Source organism: Cynocephalus volans, chromosome 16, assembly GCF_027409185.1.
Source record: "Cynocephalus volans isolate mCynVol1 chromosome 16, mCynVol1.pri, whole genome shotgun sequence".
Taxonomy (NCBI): Eukaryota; Metazoa; Chordata; class Mammalia; order Dermoptera; family Cynocephalidae; genus Cynocephalus; species Cynocephalus volans.
Window position 1 is genome coordinate 61,731,012 of NC_084475.1, and position 22,951 is coordinate 61,753,962.

The following is a 22,951-nucleotide window of genomic DNA, read 5'->3' on the forward strand; positions in this document are numbered from 1 at the left end:
AGAGGTGAGGTTTTTACCTAAATCTACCTGATTTGAAAACTTTTCCAACTTATCACACTCCCTCTCAACCAGAAATCCAGACAAGTTAGTAAAACAATGAGTTTTATTATATAACATACAATACCTAATATATCTTTGCTTTGCCAACACCCAAAAGAAAAGATCATCGTCTTTCAATCTGCTGTCTTAAGAGTAAGGGATTTCAAACTCTTCTGCACTGTTTTTCAGTATGACTGAATTCTAGCTACTAGAAGGTGATAAGTAAATAGAGAGAAAATCATCTATCATGATCACAAACGTTTTCATCCTAACATCCCGAGGAGCATAATTTGAGATTCACTGATTTAAAAAGGATCTATCAGTTCATTTTATTAAAAATGGGAAATAAACAGAAATATCTCAGTGGAATGGAGAGGTGCTTCTCAATGGGGTACACTTGGTCCTTACACTGAATTCAAGGACAAACAGATTATATCAAGTTTTGCCCTCAAAAGTTTATCACTAACTTCCTCTTCTTATCCCCTACCAATGAAAGAACAAACGTGTCAAAATAAAGGAAATCTCCTCACTTAATAATAATCATAATCATAATCATAATAAATTTTAAATAAATAAATTATAAAGATATCTAAAAAATAAATATAAATAATTTCTAAAAGAAGCCCTCAAGTTGTTATTTACCATTTCCTAACCTCTGTCCTCTGTCCTTTTTTTTACTTAAAGACTGACAGGGGCTAGGTTCTAAACCAAATCCATAGTTTCCCCAGCAAGCTCTAATAAGTCTCTAATTTAGAGGAAACTACCTTCAGGGCCCTTTAAAATAAATCATTCCATATTACAAGTCTCAGAAAATAATGCTTAAATGCAAATGTACCCTGCCCACAAATGTTCATATTTTTTTCTTTTAAAGCAAGGATATCCTTAATATTAGAAAGCTATTCAACAGAAGAGCACAGGGTACATTTCTTCCAATGGGAAAGCATACCAAGATTTCTTCGAGACTATTTAAAAAAAGAAATTCAATAAAAAGAAGAGAATGTTATTGGCCAAAAAACAAAATTATCATGAAGCTATAGGTTTATAGATTATAAAGTTTAAAAAAAGTGCAATTTTTCAAGATTCCTCTGGCAAAAAAGTTCTTTGGAATAATTTTCTTCTAAGAACTGAAAAGCACTTTTTTCTAAGATGCTGCCAGCTCTAAAAACAACCTTTCAGATCTCTTGAAAAACCAAGTTCAACTTTTAATAGCGCTATATACTTCTGATTTAAAAGAGAAAATGAAAGAGGAAGAACCATAGCCAAATACTAAGTTCACTCTATTTATGCCTCAAGTTATGCATAATGATCATACACAGTCCATATGAAGAAGGGTTCAACTTTTTTCCTTTTAAGGTAGAACATTTACATCTATGTCATACAGGTAATCTCTAGGTATAAAGAAAACAGTACCCCCTCACCCACTCCAAAATACAGCCAAAAAAAAAAAAAGCTTAGCTGAAGAGACAAAACATGAACAGAAGATTTCTAGTTAAATCATAATGGCTCATAGCTTAGTAACACCATGATAGGTTGCATTAATACTAAGACAATGATTAATGTTTATACGTCAGATAAAAATAATATAAGGTATTAAAAAAATCTAAGTAAGCCAAAAATGTTTATTAGTCTATTGATTATTTTTTTAAATTTCTATAGATGGTTATTTTAATCCTCCCATATGAAATAGAAAAAATATGTGGGATTACTACAACTTCAAATGAGTTTTTAAATTTTTATTTTACTACAAAATTCAATAGAATCAGCCCCTTAAAGAATTTATGTCAAATAGCACATGCTTGGAATATTTCACATTTCAACTTATTATTTTAGAGTTGTCAAGATACAATCTAATTCTGACATCTTCAAACACCACTTAAAGAAACACAAAGAAGAGAAGTTAGAAGTCATGGAAGATCATTCTGAGATAATGGCCAAGTAGAGCAACAGACAAATCGACTACAGACCTTATCAGGATGCGGTGCGGCACTATGCTGTATTATCACTGACCTCTGACCTCTCCTCCAGCTCACAAGCAAACTTTGAGCACTTGGGGACTAAGTGATTGCTTTAAAAAGTTCTTGCGTCATATTTACTTTTTCCTATGACCCTTATCAGAAGCTTAATGTACTCAAGTTCCATAATTCACACACTCCAATTACCTCCTCAACTAGATACCCAAGAGGAATAATCAAAAGCATAAAATGCCACCTCATAAAAAGAAAAATAATAAGCACAATTAGGATTTAAAATGGACCGGTTGATTATTAAGGGCAATAGATAAATAGATAGCATCAACACTGTGATCTTGATAACTGTAAAAAGAATAAAATAAGGTTATTTTTAAAAGCAGCTTCCTTAATAAACATATAAGTTCCTAACTTTAAAATGAGTTGTGTTACAAAAATCTATTTTTTTCTTCATGAAGATCCATTTCATCAATATGTACTCTAAGTGGTGGTTCATTTCTGAAGCTGGCCCACCAATACCTATTTAACTCATACTCTACTGACATACAGCACAGTAAGAAATGAAATGTGGTAAAAGTACTTGCAAAGCTTCATATGTGTATTAGTTTATTAGTTCAGTTAAAAAGATAGGATCCTGACAAAACAGGATTTAAAAAATGGAGGTCCGCATAATCCCAAACGTTCACACAATGATATATATGGGCAATTTTCTCAAGAGAGCGTCCACAGTTTTTCTGAGATTCTCAAAGTAGTTGTCCATGATCTCATAAAGGGAAAGAACTTCTGGGCCACATAAAACATAAAACTCAACTCTTTCCCACAAAGCCTTCAGATAATCAGTGAAATGAAGCATTTTGACAGGTTATAGTCTACACATGCTTATAGAAAAAATCTTTATGGACACAAAACTAAACAAAAACTTTCCAGAAAAACTAAGTGAAGAGGATCCTGGAGTAAAGAACACATTTCAAAATAGATGGGTCTGCATTGCCCACATAAGACAACAGAGAAGTTTATCTGAAGTGGGTGCTAATGATCCCCAATGACACCCACTTTAAAGTAGATTTTGACCGATCAGTAGTGTTTGTCTGGCAGCTGACATAGTGGCAAACATTCCAAGGTGCTTATGTTTGCAAGAAGCTCGATTGAAAATCTTTTCCCATCCTAGCCAAATCGTGAGCGCAAAAATTGACCACACCTTTTTGTTACCATTATCTTAAAAAGGAAAGTCCAACTTTTAACTACATACAATTGAACAAACAAAAATGTGTATTTAAATGATTCAAACATGTAATATAAGCGAATACACCCTTTCCATTAACTATGATCAAGAAAATTTGTACAATAACTCTTTTTTACATAATTTTTAATGTGACTTTCAACTTTACCCAAAAGTTTCTATAAACTGATATAATAAGGTCCACACATTGTTCTTTTCTTTTCTTTTTTTTTTTTGGTCTTTTTCGTGACCGGTACTCAGCCAGTGAGTGCACCGGCCATTCCTATATAGGATCCGAACCCGCAGCGGGAGCGTCGCTGAGCTCCCAGCGCCGCACTCTCCCGAGTGCACCACGGGCTCGGCCCCGACATTGCTCTTTTCTTAATCGAGGATAGTTTATTGCTTGTTTTTGGCTTCTGTCAAAATAAATTTGAACTACATAGATCTTAAGCCTGTTCCAAATAACAGTATAATCTGACTCATACCTACTTAAAATATTATTGTTTGCCTACCTCTGCAGCTCAAACCATGAGTCCACAGATAAACCATTAAGGTACTTCATCTTCTTTATCTTTCCCAAAACATTATTATACTTCTTATCACACTAGCAACTAGTTTTTTATAGAAAAGCTTTTCACAAGAGTACCACTCACCCCTCCTGCCTTCAGCAACTTTATTCTAAAGTCCTCTGTGGGGTTGTTGAAAGTTAGCTTTTCACAGCGGAGGTGATTCACTGGTGGATGGCCTTCAAGATGCAGGAATAAGTCATAATCAAAGCGGACTTTCCTAGGTTCTTCCTGGAGGTTAAAAAATAAATAAATAAGAAAGAAAACGGAGAGTTAGGCATAAACAGAAATTTAAAAAGCAAGGTATACTCTTCATAGGGAATAGAAAAGATCTAGACATCTAACAGCTATAGTGTCAAAGTAGTAATGGAAGAAGAATTACCATGGAATTATCTACAAAAAAAAAAAAAAAAAAAAAGGAAATATCTGATAAATTAGTTGATTGTGTTAGGGGAAAACCAAATGAAAAACTCATCATCTTCCCCCATGCTCTCTCAAGTGTGACACCACAAACACAGCCACCCACACAGAAGCCTAAGACATTCCTGCCTCTACCCTCCCTACCCAGAGCCTTTCTTGAACTTCACTCCTACTCCCCACTGCCTCTCCTCTGCTCTGTGTGCATCTCTCCCTCTTACTTCTGCCATATCTTAGAATAACTGTCTTCTTATTATCTCCATTACCTCACTAGATCATAAGACTGTTGAAAGTAGAAACAATGTTTGAATCATCACTGTACCCTCAACAACTAGTTTAGTGCCTGCACATAAGAGAAGTACAATAAATATCTATGAGATGAAAAAACGGCATTTATTCCTGAATAAAGAATTGGGAGGGCAAAACTTCATCCTATGCAAAAGAACCCATTAATCAGAATTTCATGATACCCAGATTGAACTCCTCAAGCCATTACTTTAGTTGGCTAAATATTTATCCCTCTCTACACACTGATTTTTAACCATCCAAGGTGAAATGAAGACTGAGGATAACAACAGTGACTAATATATACTTTAACATTCACCTTATTAAATTCTCCCAGCTCTCCTTTGGGACAGTTGTCAGCCCTGTTTTGTTGTTATATTATTAACACGTGATGAAACAAAGTGATTTGAACACAGTCCTTTCAACTCAAGTCTTAGCATCTGAAACTGGCAAATTTAGGCAGCACCTACTACAAACTCATGGTTTCCACCTCTTTATCCAAACATCCCAAATCATAGTCTCCACTTGTTTGCTCACTATCTCTTCCCCTACACTACATCTTGCATGAAACTTGCTCCTCCTTTCTCATATCAAGATACCATTCTCTCCTGGTTTTCCTCACAATTTACTGACCATTCCTTCTCAGTCTTCTTTTTTTTTCTTGGCTGTGTACAAGGGACTTTTATTGATGGTACATGACAAGGTAGGGCTCCCTAGGCCCCACCCCTTCTTTAGGGGGTCTGGGATGGAAACTGCCAAGGAGGGGACATTCTCAGTGTGTTGGGGGACTGAGTTGGGACAGGGACCCCCCCAGCAGCTGAGGGCCTCTCTCTTCCCTCTTGTGTTCTTGCTGAGGCTGGTGGTCCTGGGGGTTCTTACTACTTGGAGGCCATGTGAACCATAAGGTCCACCACTCTGTTGCTGTAGCCATATTCACTGTCATACCAGGAAATGAGCTTGACAAAGTGGTCATTGAGGGCAATGCCAGCCTCAGCGTCGAAGGTGGAAGCGTGTGTGTCACTGTTGAAGTCAGTGGAGACAACCTGGTCCTCAGTGTAGCCCAGGATGCCCTTCAGGGGGCCCTCTGATGCCTTCTTCACCACCCTCTTGATGTCTTCATATTTGGCAGCCTTCTCCAGATGGCAGGTCAGATCCACAACTGACACATTGGCAGTGGGGACACGAAAGGCCATGCCAGTGAGCTTCCCATTCAGCTGAGGGATGAACTTGCTCACGGCCTTGGCAGCGCCAGCAGATGCAGGGATGATGTTCTTGAGAGCCCCATGGCCACCGCGCCACAGTTTCCCGGAGGGGCCATCCACCATCTTCTGGGTGGCAGTGACAGCATGGACTGTGGTCATGAGTCCCTCCACAATGCCAAAGTTGTCATGGATAACCTTGACCAGGGGGGCTAAACAGTTGGTGGTGTAGGAGGCATTGCTGACGATCGTGTGGGTGTTTTCATAGCTCTCGTGATTCACACCCATCACAAACATGGGGGCGTCAGAAGGCGCAGAGATGATGACCCTTTTGGCTCCACCCTTCAAGTGAGCCCCAGCCTTCTCCAAGGTTGTGAAGACACCAGTGGACTTCACGACATACTCAGCACCAGCATCACCCCATTTGATGTTGGCGGGATCTCGCTCCTGGAAGATGGTGACGGCCTTCCCATTGATGACAAGCTTCCCATTCTCTGCCTTGACAGTGCCACAGAACTTGCCATGGGTGGAATCATACTGGAACATGTAGACCATGTAGTTGAGGTCAATGAAGGGGTCATTGATGGCAACAATATCCATCTTGTCAGAGTTAAAAGCAGCCCTGGTGACCAGGCATCCAATATGGCCAAATCCATTTACTCCGACCTTCACCATCGTGTCTCTGGGATGCGGCTGTCTGGAATGGGCAGGAGCAGAGAGCCCTCATTCTTCTTCATAGGCTTCTCTTCTTTCTTCATTGACCCTTAGATGTCCTTTACCTTTCTGCAGTTTTTCAGGGAGATGACACCTATTCACAGGGAGTCAGTTCCATCTACATGACAGTGAATCCCCTAACTCTATCTCCAGCCCAGCTCTGACCCAATTGCCACAAACATACGTTGCACAGGTTGACCACAGCACTACCACATTTATACATTACCTTAAATTAAAGTAATCTTCATCTCTCTTTCTCCTATTATCCATGTCTGAAGCAAACAGCAACGCTAACTCCCTGCCAAGGTTAAAATACACAAAAATTCCAGACTCTTCCTTCTCCCTCACTCGCCAAGTCAAATTTCCTCCCAGTTCTATTTAGTATTCTTCCTTAGGAATTCTCAAATCTACCTCCTTTTCTCTCTAGTCACCATGACCATTGCCTTGGCTTAGACCTTCATCCTTCATGTGGTCTCCTCCCTGCTTGTGAATTTACCTTATGCTTCTTCTCACAATGACAAGAAAGTGGTCTTTCTAACACAAAAATCAGATTATATATCTCCTTTAATGGCTCATCATTTTCTATGATAAAATCCTACTTCCTCGGAATAACCATCAGTGTTTTACTACCTTTCCTGTATTGCCGTTGATCACTTACAACATGCTCTCTCTCCTTCCACAGTTTTGAAGCGCATGCACTTCCCCAATACTTCATATTACCTCATTTATCTTGCCTTTCACATGTAGTACTTCCCATGTCTAAAATGTCTTTCCTTCCAGCATACCTTCCTCCATTGCCTAGTTAATGAAACTCATTACTCAACACCCAGCTAAAGCATTAACTCCTCTGGAATGCCTTCCAATACAATCTGAATTACACATCCTTCTATAGCCCTCCTCTATTAATGTAATTATCACACTGAATTATGATCATTTGATTTATCTGTCTCTCTTCTAAACTGTAAAACAGTCAATGCAACTCTAGAATTAATTTAAAAGGATGGCAGTTTTCTGCCTTGTAATCAGAAGCATAAATTGGTAAAGCCTTTTTAGAAAAGAATTAGATTTGGATAGATTTTGGCAATATCTATCAACATATCAAATGCATATTATGTTTAACGCATCTATCAACATACTAAATGCATATGATGTTTGATCCGTCTAAGGATTTCTGCCACAGAAATATTTAAAAATGGCTGCAAAGATATATAAAATGTTCATCGTAGCACTGTTTATAATAGCAAAAAATTAAGAATGAGATGCACCATTACTCTGGAATTACCATTCAGGTGTTTAAAAATACTGACTTGGAAAGACATATTGCTAAATGAATTAAAAGCAAGTCACAGAAAAATATTAAAGTATGATATATCATACCCAATCTTTATGATGACATACATTTTATCTATGCACATTCATGGTGGAAAATATGGAATGGAAAGGCTATATGAAATAATAATCATTAAATGGAGTCAAGGGAATAAAACTCCAAAATTTCATTTCATACAATTTTACTAAAAGAATATATACCCCTGTATACTTTTTTTAAAGAGAAAAATATATTGAGAAACACAATTAATTACCTACATGAAAAGAATGAGGTGATAATACCATTTTATAGTCCACAACAGTTTAAAACAAACCAAAAAAAAAATCAGTTTTCGATAAAACACTGCAGAAAGTGACTCTCTTTCTATGAATCCTGAGTATAGTTTTCTTTTAATGCTTTTTTTTAATGTAAGGAAAAACTTGTGTTCTGGTCAACTGAATATTTTCTCTTAAAGTCAAATATCCATAATCTATGTTCTTCAGAAAAGATTTTTCTTCAAAGTTCAAACAAGAAAGAGTATATTTGTTCTCTATATAAAGCTAGTACATTTCCTAGAGGTGAAAATCTGTTTCTAGCAACATCAAATTACCCCTCTCACTCTGCAGAAGCTTCAGTCCTTGACATTTACTCATGCGCTTTTTCTGAGAGCAGACTGAAAGAGAGATGCATCGGATCCTTTCAAACCTAAAGTGCCACAATTGATAATGTTTCAGTACGCTTATTGGTTTAGAGTTTCTGAAACACACGACTGTCACAGATAGCCTTGCTTTGTTGAGCACAAATACAAAATAAGACAGAATAAACACACACCAACTCAAGAGAAGTACTAACACTCTACAATCCTTCTTGACTCCGACAGCTCAAATAAATAAGCAAAACTGAAGACAAGCTTATTACAGAAGCAGGGAAAGTACAAAGACCGGGATGAGACCATGGATAGGATGATATCCTTAATATGCAGTATTAGGACTCTTCCAGTATCACATGAAATTCTGTTGGCTGCTTCCTCTCAACTCCTATGAAAACTCTGAATGATACTTTTTCATAAAACATTACTATAATGGATGTTCATTCTTTAAGACAGAGTTAAGTAAACTCCAGGGATAAATAAAACAATAAATACTCAAAAGAAATAAAAGGAACATTCTGGAGCAACAGCATAGACCTATTAAATTTTTACCAATGGATCATTCTAGTAGGAAGAGAAACAAGAATATATATCCAGCTGGACCTCGAAGACATTATGCTAAGTGAAATAAGCCAGACACAGAAAGACAAGCATGTGTGATTCCACTTATATGAGGTACCTAAAATAGTCAAATTCATAAAATCAAATCCTTGAATGGTGGTTATCAGGGGCTGAGGCGAGGGGGGAAATGGGGAGTTATTAATCAATAGCCATTAAGTTTCGGTTAAATAAGATGAATAAGCTCTAGAGATCTACTGTACAACACTGTACCTACAGTCAATAACCTATTGTACACTTAAAATTTAAGAGGATAGACTCGTGTTAAGTGATCTTACCATGATAAAATTTAAATCTAAATTTAAAAAAAAAAAGGAAATAACTGTATCCAGTTCAATGATCCAAACTGGAATATAGGAAAAATCTGGTTTCTAAGACACTCTAAGATAAATTAAAAGAGGTAACAAAGTAATTTTTTTAAATAAAAAATAATATATAGAAAAGTACTTAAAATATTATATCCACATAACCTCCAGTGATACTAAACAGATACTAACACTTCCACCAATTTGCTTTACCTTCTCCTTTAAAGAAATAAAATGTCATACATATCAGCTTCTCCATTCCTTCTTCCCCTTTAATCAATGCCCTTAAGTTCCTGTGTTGTATTCCAACACATGCTCTTATACTATATATGTGTGTTTTCATAACACCACTTACTCGTTTCAGTGGTTTATAAAAAACATACATAAGTGATATCATAACCGTATATATATTTACACACACACACACACTCACTGTTCTGCAACTTTTAAGTCATCATTTTTTGAGACTTCTTCATGTTGCTATACTAAGTACCATACAGCATTCTATATATTAAATCACTATTTATTGATCCGCATCTCTACATAGGACCAATTAGGTGTATCACAAGCAGTGAAAAATATTGTGCACATGTGAAAATAACAATCATTATAAAGTATAAAATCTTAAAGAAAACCTATAACAGAAATAGAAATAAGAAATGGAAATAAGCTAATCGACATGTGAAACAGAAAATCTACTTAGTGTTCAGTGTATCTATATTATAATGGTCCCAAAGAAAGAACTGCTTTCTATCTCATGTGCCTCTTTCTTCCTTAGTATCTGAAGAAACTAAAATCCCTCACAAAGTAAATAATATGTCTACAGTCATAAGAACAACTACCCAAAGTGCCTTTATTACATCTTGCTTCTTACTCTGTTCCATGAATTTCGAGACAACTAAATATGTGTGTGTTGAGGGGTGGGGAGTCAGGAATGGTACTTGCTGCCTCTTTATCCTCCATTTGTTCTCTCTTTAAATCTGTGTAGGGGGAGATTCCAGTTATTTCCATAAAGCAAAAATCTGGACAATTCAGAAAATAGATTTCTCTATTCAATTACGAGCTTCTAAAAATGCCCAGAAAAGTTAAAAACAAGGAAGAGGAAAAGATACTTCACTGCAGCATTATTTACAAACTGAAGCAAATTCAATGTCAAATTAACTTACGTGACGAGAAGAGAGTGTTATAACCATAACCATTATGGTCCACCCATAAGAGATCATAATTGCCTATCCCCTAATTTCTTTGAGACAAGACCTTTCCAGGCTTGAAGGCCTAGATTTTTTCCTACGGTGTAGCCCAATCTCAAGAAGAAATTAAAACATTGGACATGAGGATGTGACAAGAGGGAAGAAAAGCACTATGTGATCTTTGTTAATTAAACTTCTAAGATATTAAAAGGAGACAGGCTCTGTATTTCTCCTCATAAACACGATCACTTAAGTTAAAATTACATCAAAAATGCGCACAGGATCTGAATAGTCATTTCTCCAAAGAAAATATACAAATGAACAAAACAATAAGTATATGAAATTATGTTCAAGATCATAAGTCATCAGAGAAATGCAAATCAAATCTAAAATGAGATACCACTTGACACCCACTAGGATGACTGCAAAGTAACAAGTGTTGAAGAAATTAGAACCTTCATACATTGCCGGTAGCAATGTAAAATGGTATGGTCATTTTAGAAAACAGTTTAGCAGTTCCTCAAAATGTTAAACACAGAGTTACCATATGACTGAACAATTCCATTTAGATATATACCCAGGATATTTGGAAACACATTTCCACAAAAAAACTTGAAAATAAATGTTCATAACAGCATTATTCATAATAGTCAAAAAGTGGAAACAAGTCAAATGTCCATCAACTTACGAATAAATAAACCAAATGTGGTATATCTATATAATGGAATATTATTCAGTTATAAAAAGAATAAGTATCGATAAATCTATAACATGGATGAATCTTTATACAACCTGAAAGAAGCCAGACACAAAAGGTCACATATTGTATGATTTCATTTGTATAAAATGGCCAAAATATGAAAGTCCATAAGGAAAGAAAGTAGATTAATGGTTGCCAGGGACTGGGGGGACAGAATGAGGTATGATTGCTCATGGGTACAGTATTTCTTTGTGGGGTGATAAAAATGTCCTGAAATTTGATAATGGTAATAATCATTGTACAACACAGTGAATATACTAAAAACCTCTGTGTTGTATACTTCAAAAGGGTGAATTTTATGATATATGAATTATATCTCAGTTGCTTTTTTTTTAAAGAAATAGAAAAAAGCCAAAAACTATTTTCTTAAGGGAAATCCAGCTTGAAATGAGGAAAAAAACCAAATCAGTATATCAATGTACAGGCATCACATGAGCAGATATAAATGCAACCCAACAAATTCTGATTTGATGAAAAACGTGAGGATGATACAGTAGTATTACCACCAAGAAAGATAATCATTATTCTAACAAAGAGTTATTGCTTCTAAGGCACAAAAGTTAGGAGTACAGACAATTGAGAGAAAGATCTAGATCAAGAATCTGGTTTTGACATTTTGTGTGAGGTCTTGGACAAACTACTCAATTTTTCCACGACACAGTTTCCTTTCTTGTAAAGTAGGAATAATAATACTTACCTCTTGAAAGTTCTTATAAATATACTAAAAGAAATAATATAGGTAAAGGTGCAGCACACTGTCAAGGACAAAGTAAACTATGCAGAAATTAAGTTACTGTCAAATATACCTCAAAAATATAAATATGAGAAAACGCCAATTAATGGGGTAGCAGGTTTTTGTGGGAGGCATACAGCAGGAATGAGGAGATAGGCTCAGAAAGGAACATAAATATGAAACAGAATCTATCCTATCATCCATACACTCCACTTTACAGGATAGTCTTACTATAGCTTAATTAAAAATGAATTATCTCTTAATCATAAAGAGATCTTTGTTGAATTGAAGGCTGAGCCTTCTATAAGCTAAGCCAGTGGGACACTGTTCCAATGGAAGGCACTGCACATTAAACAGTGGTTTATCAGTGGTTCTCATACTTTATTGAGCATCGGAATCACTTGAAAGACTAGTAAATATGCAGATTCCTAGACCCCGTCCCCAGAGAGTCTTATTCAGTCAATCTGGGTGGAGTCTGAAAATCTCATTTCTAAGCTGCTCTTAGGTGATGCTGATGCTGCTGTTGTCCCAAGGACCATATTCCATGGAGCACTGGCTTGGATAACATGACATTCTATTTGCTCGGTTCCTTTTTTAAAAAAGTGAATTGTCTCACTTTTGGGCAAGTTTTAGAAATTATGATACCTTTGGAAGAAAATGAAGGAACAGCGTGACTGCAAATAATACGTAGCATTCACATAGTGCTTATTTATATATGAGGCACTGTTCTAAATACTGCACACAGATTTATTTTATTATTATTATTTTATTGAATCCTTCTAACCACCTCATGAGGTAGGTACTCTTGCCTCCACATTTTGTAAATAAGGAAAGTAAGTCCCACAGAGGTTGAGCAACTTCTCCAACGTTATATGGCCTGTATGCTCTGCCACACAGGTACTGTTGAAAACTTTTAAATCCAACAGAATCCATAACATCTCAAGTTGAAATAACCATATATATGTGTCATGTGTGTATCAGCTAACAATAAAATGAGATTATTCTTTGCAAGCCTCAAAAATTCTAGAAATGTGAAAGTGAGAAAAGGAGCATTTCACTGAAAAACCATAATTTCTCTTTTCTATTTACAAATACATATTAATCTCTTTTAAAATGGCAATCACTCTTCTATTAAAAGGAATATTTAATAGGTTTCATATATATAATTGAAATTATCTTTTTCTAGCCACTTCCTCTGTACTTAAGGGTAACAATAAGTCAGAATTCCTAGAAGACAAATTTAACTTTCATTTTAAAATCACCTAGTGATAGAAGGGCCTATGAATCAAAATTATTTTAAATATCATTTGATTAATGAAGAATCTTTTACTGAAAGATTAATGGGTAAAGTTTACATACCTTGTTTTTAAAATAAACCTCAATTGGCAAAATGAAACCAGCATACCCAGATTCTTCTACTTTGTAAGGTGGATCTTTGCACACTGCAACATTAAAAAAGAAAACAGGTAAGATGAGAATAACAGACAAAAAAAAAATTCTTCCTTTCTTTTTTAAAAGAAAAAAAATCCCATTTTACTATCTAGATACTATCTAGTCCCTTGCCATCCCTAGATGAGTTTTTGATTTATCCTTATATTTCTTCACCAGAATCATTACCAATAATTTTTCGTAGGTAAAGCAAATATGTAAATTATTTATTCAAATCTTCATGGAAGATCGTTCATCACAGTGGATCATGATCATTCATGAACGGACTTCAGTTGTTATCACCCTGCTATAAAGCTTTAGGGAAACAGAGGATAGCTCCTTATGACCCAAAGCTAGAAAAGAACTATAAATTTCCTAACAAAAGTATTATTTATATCTAGTCTTTGACACAAATCAGACCCTATCTAAACCCCTCACTTGTCTGAGATGTCCTAATTTCTACACCACTTTCTTTCCTTAGAAAATCCCAAACCTTGAACATTAAGATTCACCACACACACATACCATCTCCCCCCAAAAAAATTGCTGATTGAAATGTTATTATACATGCAAACACTTAAAATCTAATCATATCATAAGAATATATAAGAAACAAACAAGACTATTAGGCAAGTTCTTGGGGAATGAGAGATCCCAAGAAGCTGAACAGGATTTCATCACACCAAAATTTCCATTAAACCAAAATCAATCACGAACCAACTTATTCTGGTTAAGACTGCATTTTGGTAGTACCCATAAAGTAAAAAAGCATATGCTGAATGTCAATGTCACATACTCTGGTACACCAAGTCCTCTTCGGCAGCTCCAGCTTACCTTTCCAGCCTGCCTTCCTTTGTCACCTACCAAAACCTCTGAGCTTCATTCAAATGCATCAATTTCCCCCCAAACGTGCCCAGCATTTTCCACCTGTACCTGGTCCTCCTGCTACTACTTCCATCATACCTTGAGGCTACTCTTAGTATTCACTGCTAATTCAAATCCCAATTTTTTCACAAGGCCTTTCTAGACCACAAAGTACTATCATCTATTCTTTTACTCTCCCAAAGCACTAACTGCCTGAATCACTGCTTTGACACTCAACAGAGTTCCTTAGGACCATATATTCAAGAATCTCATCTGCTGGCTTCCTTTCACTCAAGGACAGAAAGAACATTTACCTCAGGAAGACAGAGAGAGTCCAGGGCTCTAGCTACAGCAGCCAGCACACCTGGATGCCAATCCATGGTCCACGTCAGACTAGGCAGGCTACCTTTGCAAAGTTATTTCACCTCTCTGAACCTTGGGTTCCTCCTTCAGTCAGTGGGAAGATTAAACAGGGTGACTGCTACGGACTGAATGTTTGTGTCCATATGTTGAAGTATCCTAACCCCTAGTTGTGATGGTATTAGGAGGTGGGGCATTTGGGAGGTGAATAGGTCATGGGAATGGAAACTTCATGAATGGGATTAATACCCTTATAAAAGAGGCCCCAGAGAGCTCTCTCACTACTTCCACCATGTGAGAACATGGTGAGAAGACCATACTCTGCAACCCCAAAGAGGGCCATCACCAGAACCCAATCATGCTGGCACCCTGATCTTGGACTTTCCAGCCTCCAGAACAATGAGAAATAAATTTCTGTTGTCTATAAGCCACCCACTCTCTGGTACTTTGTTACAGCAGCCTGAACAGACCAAGACAGTGATGTATGTACGTAAAAGATACATCACAGGGCCTGGCACACATAAGGTCTCAATAAACAACCCAAGTGAGGCAGGAAATCTAACAATTAAATATCTGATCACCATGTATCATTTTCGGATGAAAATAAAAAGGAGGCGGTAAGTAGAAAGCTCCGCATTTGGATCAGAAGACTCAGGTCCATAGCCGTGGACTGAGGATTCTCTAGAGGACCTCCATTTCCTTACCCTTTAAAGAGAGGAAACATCATGACCTCATGCCAGGAGACTACATGTGGGGGAATGCAAGCATGAGGCATTTTTATTACAGAAAATGACATTGATAATGGACATGAAAATTGGCTAGATGTCCCACAAGTTCAAATATGGTTACAAAGAGGTATACCGAAGGCAGGATTTTAATGCTGGACAGTCTCACTTTAGCCATCTTAGGAAAATTTCTGCAAACTGAAATCAGAAGAAGTAAATCAGGAATGAGGCATCTCGCTTGACCTCCTTATAACTTTTTCTAAAAAATAAAATGGAAAAGCAAAAGAACGGCTTTAATTTTGTATCCACTGACCACCTACCAACCTGCCTTAAATACTCAAATACACTGAGCATGGGAAGGGTTTGGGGAGATGCCAGGAAATGCACTGAGCAGCCCCCACCCCACCCAAGCTAGAAGCTAGTATTATGCGCATGAAACTTCCAGGCTGCAGAGTCCCTTTTCAGAATAGTAGTTTCAGTATCCAGGTTGCTTGGGATTAATCATGCCAATGTCATTTGAAGGAAGTTTATTCTGTGGGCTGCTGCACATGCCAGAGGAGTTATAGCTGTTCCTCTATACACCCTTTTGTATAATTCATTTTCTCTATTCTGCATGCAAATTGTTCCTATTATAGGAAGCAGCTGTTAGTGAGCACATCTTATAGTTGATGGTCTTGGATTTTTTTCCAATCCATAAAGGAAATGATCTGCTATGTATTAATATTCTATAGATGTCTGATTTTATAAGAAACTGCTTACCAACTTATATCTCAATTATTTTAAAATGCAATATTTTCATCAGTAACAACGAATAAAATCTGTAAAGCCGTCCTGAGTTCTTAACTAGAAGCAAAGAGAAAATCTTGATACATAATAAACATGCCAGAAAATCAGCAGCAAATTGAATACAAACTTACAGTTACAATCTGAAGAAAGTCAAATTGGGAGAAGTTGTTTATTTATTTATTCAGGTATCTTATAATCAGAATCATTATCATAAGTTTCTAAGTTAGTTCTAAAAAAGAAACAGAAGTTAAAACTAAGAAACATTTTAGCCAGTAGGGAAAGTTCATTAGACATAACAGCAATTATTTTTATTTTTATTTATTTTTTTTTTTTTTGTACTATAAGTTTATTTTTTTTTTATTTTATTTTTTTTTTAATTTTATTTTGTCGATATACATTGTAGCTGATTAATGCTCCCCATCACCAAAACCTCCCTCCCTTCTCCCTCCCCCCCTCCCCCCCAACCATGTCCTTTCTGTTTGTTTGTTGTATCAACTTCAAATAATTGTGGTTGTTATATCTTCTTCCCCCCCCCCCGGTTTGTGTGTGTATGTGTGTATGTGTGTGTGTGAATTTATATATTAATTTTTAGCTCCCACCGATAAGTGAGAACATGTGGTATTTCTCTTTCTGTGCCTGACTTGTTTCACTTAATATAATTCTCTCGAGGTCCATCCATGTTGTTGCAAATGGCAGTATTTCATTCGTTTTTATGGCTGAGTAGTATTCCATTGTGTAGATGTACCACATTTTCCGTATCCACTCATCTGATGATGGGCATTTGGGCTGGTTCCAACTCTTGGCTATTGTAAAGAGTGCTGCGATGAACATTGGGGAACAGGTATACCTTCGACTTGATGATTTCCATTCCTCTGGGTATATTCCCAACAGTGGGATGGCTGGGTCGTATGGTAGATCTATTTGCAATTGTTTAAGGAACCTCCATACCATTTTCCATAGAGGCTGCACCATTTTGCAGTCCCACCAACAATGTATGAGAGTTCCTTTTTCTCCGCAGCCTCGCCAGCATTTATCGTTCATAGTCTTTTGGATTTTAGCCATCCTAACTGGGGTTAGATGGTATCTCAATGTGGTTTTGATTTGCATTTCCCGGATGCTGAGTGATGTTGAGCATTTTTTCATATGTCTGTTGGCCATTTGGATTTCTTCCTTAGAGAAATGCCTACTTAGCTCTTTTGCCCATTTTTTAATTGGGTTGCTTGTTTTCTTCTTGTAAAGTTGTTTGAGTTCCTTATATATTCTGGATATTAATCCTTTGTCAGATGTATATTTTGCAAATATTTTCTCCCACTCTGTTGGTTGTCTTTTAACTCTTTTAATTGTTTCTTTTGCTGTGCAGAAGCTTTTTAGTTTGATATAATCCCATTTGTTTATTTTTCCTTTGGTTGCCCGTGCTTTTGGTGTCGTATTCATGAAGTCTGTGCCCAGTCCTATTTCCTGAAGTGTTTCCCCTATGTTTTCTTTAAGAAGTTTTATTGTCTCAGGGTGTATATTTAAATCCTTAATCCATTTTGAGTTGATTTTAGTATATGGTGAGAGGTATGGATCTAGTTTCATTCTCCTGCATAACGATATCCAGTTATCCCAGCACCACTTGCTGAAGAGGCAGTCCCTTCCCCAGTGAATAGGCTTGGTGCCTTTGTCAAAGATCAGATGACAGTAAGTGTGAGGGTTGATTTCTGGATTCTCTATTCTATTCCATTGGTCAGTGTGTCTGTTTTTATGCCAGTACCATACTGTTTTGGTTATTCTAGCTTTGTAGTATAGCTTAAAGTCAGGTAGTGTTATGCCTCCAGCTTTATTTTTTTTGCTCAGCATTGCTTTGGCTATTCGTGGTCTTTTATTGTTCCATATAAATGTCTGAATAGTTTTTTCCATTTCTGAGAAAAATGTCTTTGGAATTTTGATGGGGATTGCATTGAATTTGTATATCACTTTGGGTAGTATGGACATTTTCACTATGTTGATTCTTCCAATCCAAGAGCATGGAATATCTTTCCATCTTCTTGTATCCTCTCTAATTTCTCTCAGCAGTGGTTTGTAGTTCTCGTTATAGAGATTTTTCACCTCCTTGGTTAACTCAATTCCTAAGTATTTTATTTTTTTGGTGGCTATTGTAAATGGGCAGGCTTTCTTGATTTCTCCTTCTGCATGTTCACTATTGGAGAAAAGAAATGCTACTGATTTTTGTGTGTTGATTTTGTATCCTGCTACTGTGCTGAAATCATTTATCAATTCCAACAGTTTTTTTGTAGAGGTTTTAGGCTGTTCGATATATAGGATCATGTCATCTGCAAACAGGGACAGTTTGACTTCATCTTTTCCAATCTGGATGCCCTTTATTTCCTTCTCTTCTCTGATTGCTCTGGCTAGTACTTCCAACACTATGTTGAATAGGAGTGGTGAGAGTGGGCATCCTTGTCTAGTGCCTGTTCTTAAAGGAAAAGCTTTCAGCTTTTCCCCATTCAGGATGATATTGGCAGTGGGTTTGGCATATATGGCTTTAATTATGTTGAGATACTTTCCCTCTATACCTAACTTATAGAGGGTCTTTGTCATGAATGAGTGCTGAACTTTATCAAATGCTTTTTCAGCATCTATAGAGATGATCATATGGTCCTTGTGTTTGACTTTATTAATATGGTGTATCACATTTATTGATTTGCGTATGTTGAACCAACCTTGCATCCCTGGGATGAATCCCACTTGATCGTGATGAATAATTTTTCGTATGTGTTGCTGTATTCTGTTTGCTAGTATTTTAGTGAGGATTTTTGCATCTATATTCATCAAGGATATCGGCCTGTAGTTTTCTTTTTTGGTTATATCTTTACCTGGTTTTGGTATCAGGATGATGTTTGCTTCATAGAATGAGTTTGGGAGATTTGCGTCCGTTTCAATCTTTTGGAATAGTTTGTAAAGAATCGGTGTCAATTCCTCTTTGAATGTTTGGTAAAATTCTGCTGTGAATCCATCTGGTCCTGGGCTTTTCTTTGTTGGGAGCCTTCTGATAAAAGATTCACACAGACTAAGAGTGAAAGGATGGAAAAAGATTTACCATGCAAACAGAAAAGAAAAACGAGCTGGAGTGGCTATTCTTATATCTGACAAAATAGACTTTAAACTAAAAACCATAAAAAGAGACAATGAGGGACACTACTTAATGATAAAAGGACTGATCCATCAAGAAGACATAACAATCATAAATATGTACGCACCCAATGTTGGAGCAGCCAGATTTATAAAACAAACTCTATTAGACCTAAAGAAGGAAATAGACACTAATACCATAATAGCAGGGGACCTGAACACTCCACTGTCAATATTAGACAGATCATCTAGGCAAAGAATCAGTAGAGAAACACAAGATCTAAACAAGACTCTAGACCAATTGGAATTGGCAGATATCTACAGAACATTCCACCCAACAACCTCAGAATATTCATTCTTCTCATCAGCACATGGATCATTCTCCAGGATAGATCACATATTAGGTCACAAATCAAGTCTCAATAAATTCAAAAAAATTGGAATTATCCCATGTATCTTCTCAGACCACAATGGATTAAAACTAGAAATTAATAACAAACAAAACTCTGGAAACTATACAAACACATGGAAATTAAACAGCATTCTACTTAATGACATATGGGTCCAAGAAGAAATCAAGCAGGAAATCAAAAAGTTTATTGAAACTAATGAAAACAATGATACATCATACCAAAACCTGTGGGATACTGCAAAAGCAGTATTGAGGGGAAAATTTATTGCATTAAATGCTCACTTCAGAAGAATGGAAAGATGGCAAGTGAACAACCTAACACTTCACCTTAAAGAACTAGAAAAACAAGAACAATCCAATCCTAAAGTTAGCAGACGGAAAGAAATCATTAAGATCAGAGCAGAACTGAATGAAATTGAAAACCAAAAAACAATTCAAAAGATCAACGAATCAAAAAGTTGGTTTTTTGAAAAGATAAATAAAATTGACAAACCATTAGCATGGCTAACAAAAAAAAGAAGAGAGAAGACTCAAATAACAAAAATTAGAAATGAAAAAGGCGATATTACAACTGATTCATCTGAAATACAAGGAATCATTCGAGACTACTATAAACAACTATACGCCAACAAATTTGAAAATCTGGAGGAAATGGATAAATTTCTGGACACACACAAGCTCCCAAAACTGAACCGTGAAGACGTAGAAAATTTGAACAGACCAATAACAATAAAGCAATTATTTTTAAAATAGTAGAATCATGTTTAGTAGGCATCACCATCTGCCACTCAGAAACACTTCTTCATTGAGAGTCCTTCTCTGTGATCACAGCCACTGTGTCAACTTTACGAGATCTAAGCATCCTAAACCCTTCAACTCATTCTTCCTCTTGATTGTTCAACAATCGGATAATCCCTAAGATCTATGTAATAAAAGGCCAATTTTCAGAAGGTATTAATGGGATATTCACCTTTAGAAAGTCATCAAATTTCTTAGGTGACAATAAATTGTGAGGATGAATATTCATTCTTTAAACTATGCATATTAATTTAGTAGAAATCATTGGAAACATTTATTCCTCTTTCAAAATCCAGCCCAGATGTTAGCTCATTCGGAACGTCTCCCTTGTTCCTCTTACACACTTCTCTTGTTGCATTTCACTGGTTGGCAGATAACATTCATTTACCTCTTGGCCCCTCCACTAGACTGAGACCCTTGAGGTCAGCAACCACATCATTATTCATATCTATAACTCCTAGCACTAACATTGAGCTAAATAATAGATACTCAACAAATGCCTGTTGAATCGAACATTTTAAAGATTTACACTACTCTTCACTGATTTATGACTGCCGAAGAAGTTGCTTTCTCAAGAGCAGTGATGAGCTGACATTGGACAATCAAACCCTTCTCCAAACTCCCTACAGTCAATATAAACTCTAAAAAATTGGTACAGGTGACAGAAAGTGTTGCCACAGAGGAGTCTTCTCTTGAAAGCTGAGTGTCCAATGAGGAACTGGTTTTAATTTGAACAGTACCACATTTTAAGAAATTGAGTTAAACAATTGGGCCAGATCATCTCTAAGGATATTTTGAAACTGACATTCTAAACTAACATAAATAATGAATCTCCTCTCCTTCAACACATTACTACCCATGTACTCCAAGGCTAACTGGGAGATATTTTCAAAACTCTCTCTGTCCAAGTACAGTCATGTGCTACATAAGAACTTTCAGGTTAATGACAGAGTGCATACATATATGATGGTGGTCCCATAAGATTATAACAAAGCTGAAAAATTCCTATTGCCTAGTGACATCATAGCTGGTCATAATGTTGTAGCATAATTACTTTATTTATTTATTTTTTAAAATAAATTTAGTGTAGCCTACAAGTACAGTGTTTACAAAGTGTACAGTAGTGTACAGTAATGTCCTAGGCCTTCACATTCACTCACCACTCACTCACTGACTCACTCAGAGCAACTTCCAGTCCTGCAATCTCCATTCATGCTCTAGACAGGTGTACCATTTTTTATCTTTTATACCACGTTTTTACTGTACCTTTTCTATGTTTAGATGTGTTTAGATACAAAAATACTTACCAATGTGTTACAATTGCCTACAGCATTCAGTACAGTAACATGCTGTTCAGGCTGGTAGGCTAGGAGCTACCAGCTAGCCTAGGGTGTAGTAGATTATACCATCTAGGTTTGTGTGAGTACATTCTATGATGTTAGTACATCAACAAAATCACTTAATGATGCATGTATCCTAACATGTAGCCATCATTAAGTGACACACCATTATAATCATATCTGTTATGTAGGTCTATCAGGACACAATACCCAAAATTCATGCTTGAGAGGAACAGACTGAAGTTTTTCTAAAAAATGAGTAGTTGGGCTTTTTTTTCTCTAAAATAGCTTTTCAAAATAATAGGTACAATACAGATCCAAATATATCACACATAGTATAATACTAACTATATATAATCATTAACCTATTTAATTTTTAAGTTGAAAAAAATGAACACGAGGAGGAAAAACACATGCAAAGAAAAAAGGACATGATTTGGTTAACCCAGAATAAGTCAAATCCTTGCTTTATTTATTTAAATTTTTAATATTTTCCTTTAGAAGAAAAAGGTTTGAAAAACAGCTATGCTTGGTACAGAGAAATAAACATTGCTTAGATGAATAAATGAATTGATGTTTATATAATAAATTACATATACATGATAATAAATATAATTAATTAATAGGGCCCAGTTTTGGGCACAGAAGAAAAAATCTTTGGCCAAATCCTTAAGACCTTCATTTAAGCTTTAGCAATATCACGTGGCAATGCTTTTTTTTTTTCCCTAGTCCTCAGAAAATAGCTGGTAGATTCCTCTCCAAGCTTCTCTCCAGTCTGTTTGCTTAGACACCATGATTTATGCTTATCTGAATACTTTTTTTGTTAAGGACATGGCCCAGTTGCCCATTGGTTTTACTTTATTGGTTTTACTTTATTTACTGTGCCCTTCAGGAAGGAAACACAACAAACACTATATATAGACTGGTTATAACCATTGCTTTGTGCCAAATGTCCCTTCCAGCTTGACCATTTTGGACTTCTTCCCTTTCCGCTTCAGTTCCACCACACCACGGCCCCCAGGAATGGAGAAACAGGGTCCTGCACAGCACAACTTGCTGTCCTGAACAGTTTTGCACAAGTGTCTGGAAGTCTACAGCCAGCATCTAGAAGTCTCAGCACCAGGAGATAGCTCACCACACTACCACTAAACATGGCC

General features: G+C 36.3%; 2 protein-coding genes across 3 annotated transcripts in view; both read right to left on the reverse strand.

The window, feature by feature from the left end:
- MLLT3 (MLLT3 super elongation complex subunit) overlaps positions 1-22,951 on the reverse strand; it is a 267,123-nt gene that overhangs the window by 92,424 nt on the left and 151,748 nt on the right. For both annotated transcript variants that reach the window (XM_063080911.1, XM_063080912.1), the window contains exons 3-4: positions 13,330-13,412; positions 3,879-4,022 (exon numbers count right to left, since the gene is read on the reverse strand). In XM_063080911.1, the coding sequence (XP_062936981.1) occupies positions 3,879-4,022; positions 13,330-13,412 (227 nt within the window). The remainder of the gene's footprint in view (positions 1-3,878; positions 4,023-13,329; positions 13,413-22,951) is intronic.
- On the reverse strand, positions 5,372-6,367 carry LOC134364963 (glyceraldehyde-3-phosphate dehydrogenase-like). The gene has a single exon (XM_063081178.1). It carries the CDS (start codon positions 6,365-6,367, stop codon positions 5,372-5,374), a length of 996 nt encoding a protein of 331 aa, XP_062937248.1.

Coding starts and splice junctions, on each gene's coding strand:
- LOC134364963 (XM_063081178.1), bottom strand. CDS start 6,367: ATGGTGAAGGTCGGAGTAAATGGATTTGGCCATATTGGATGCCTGGTC.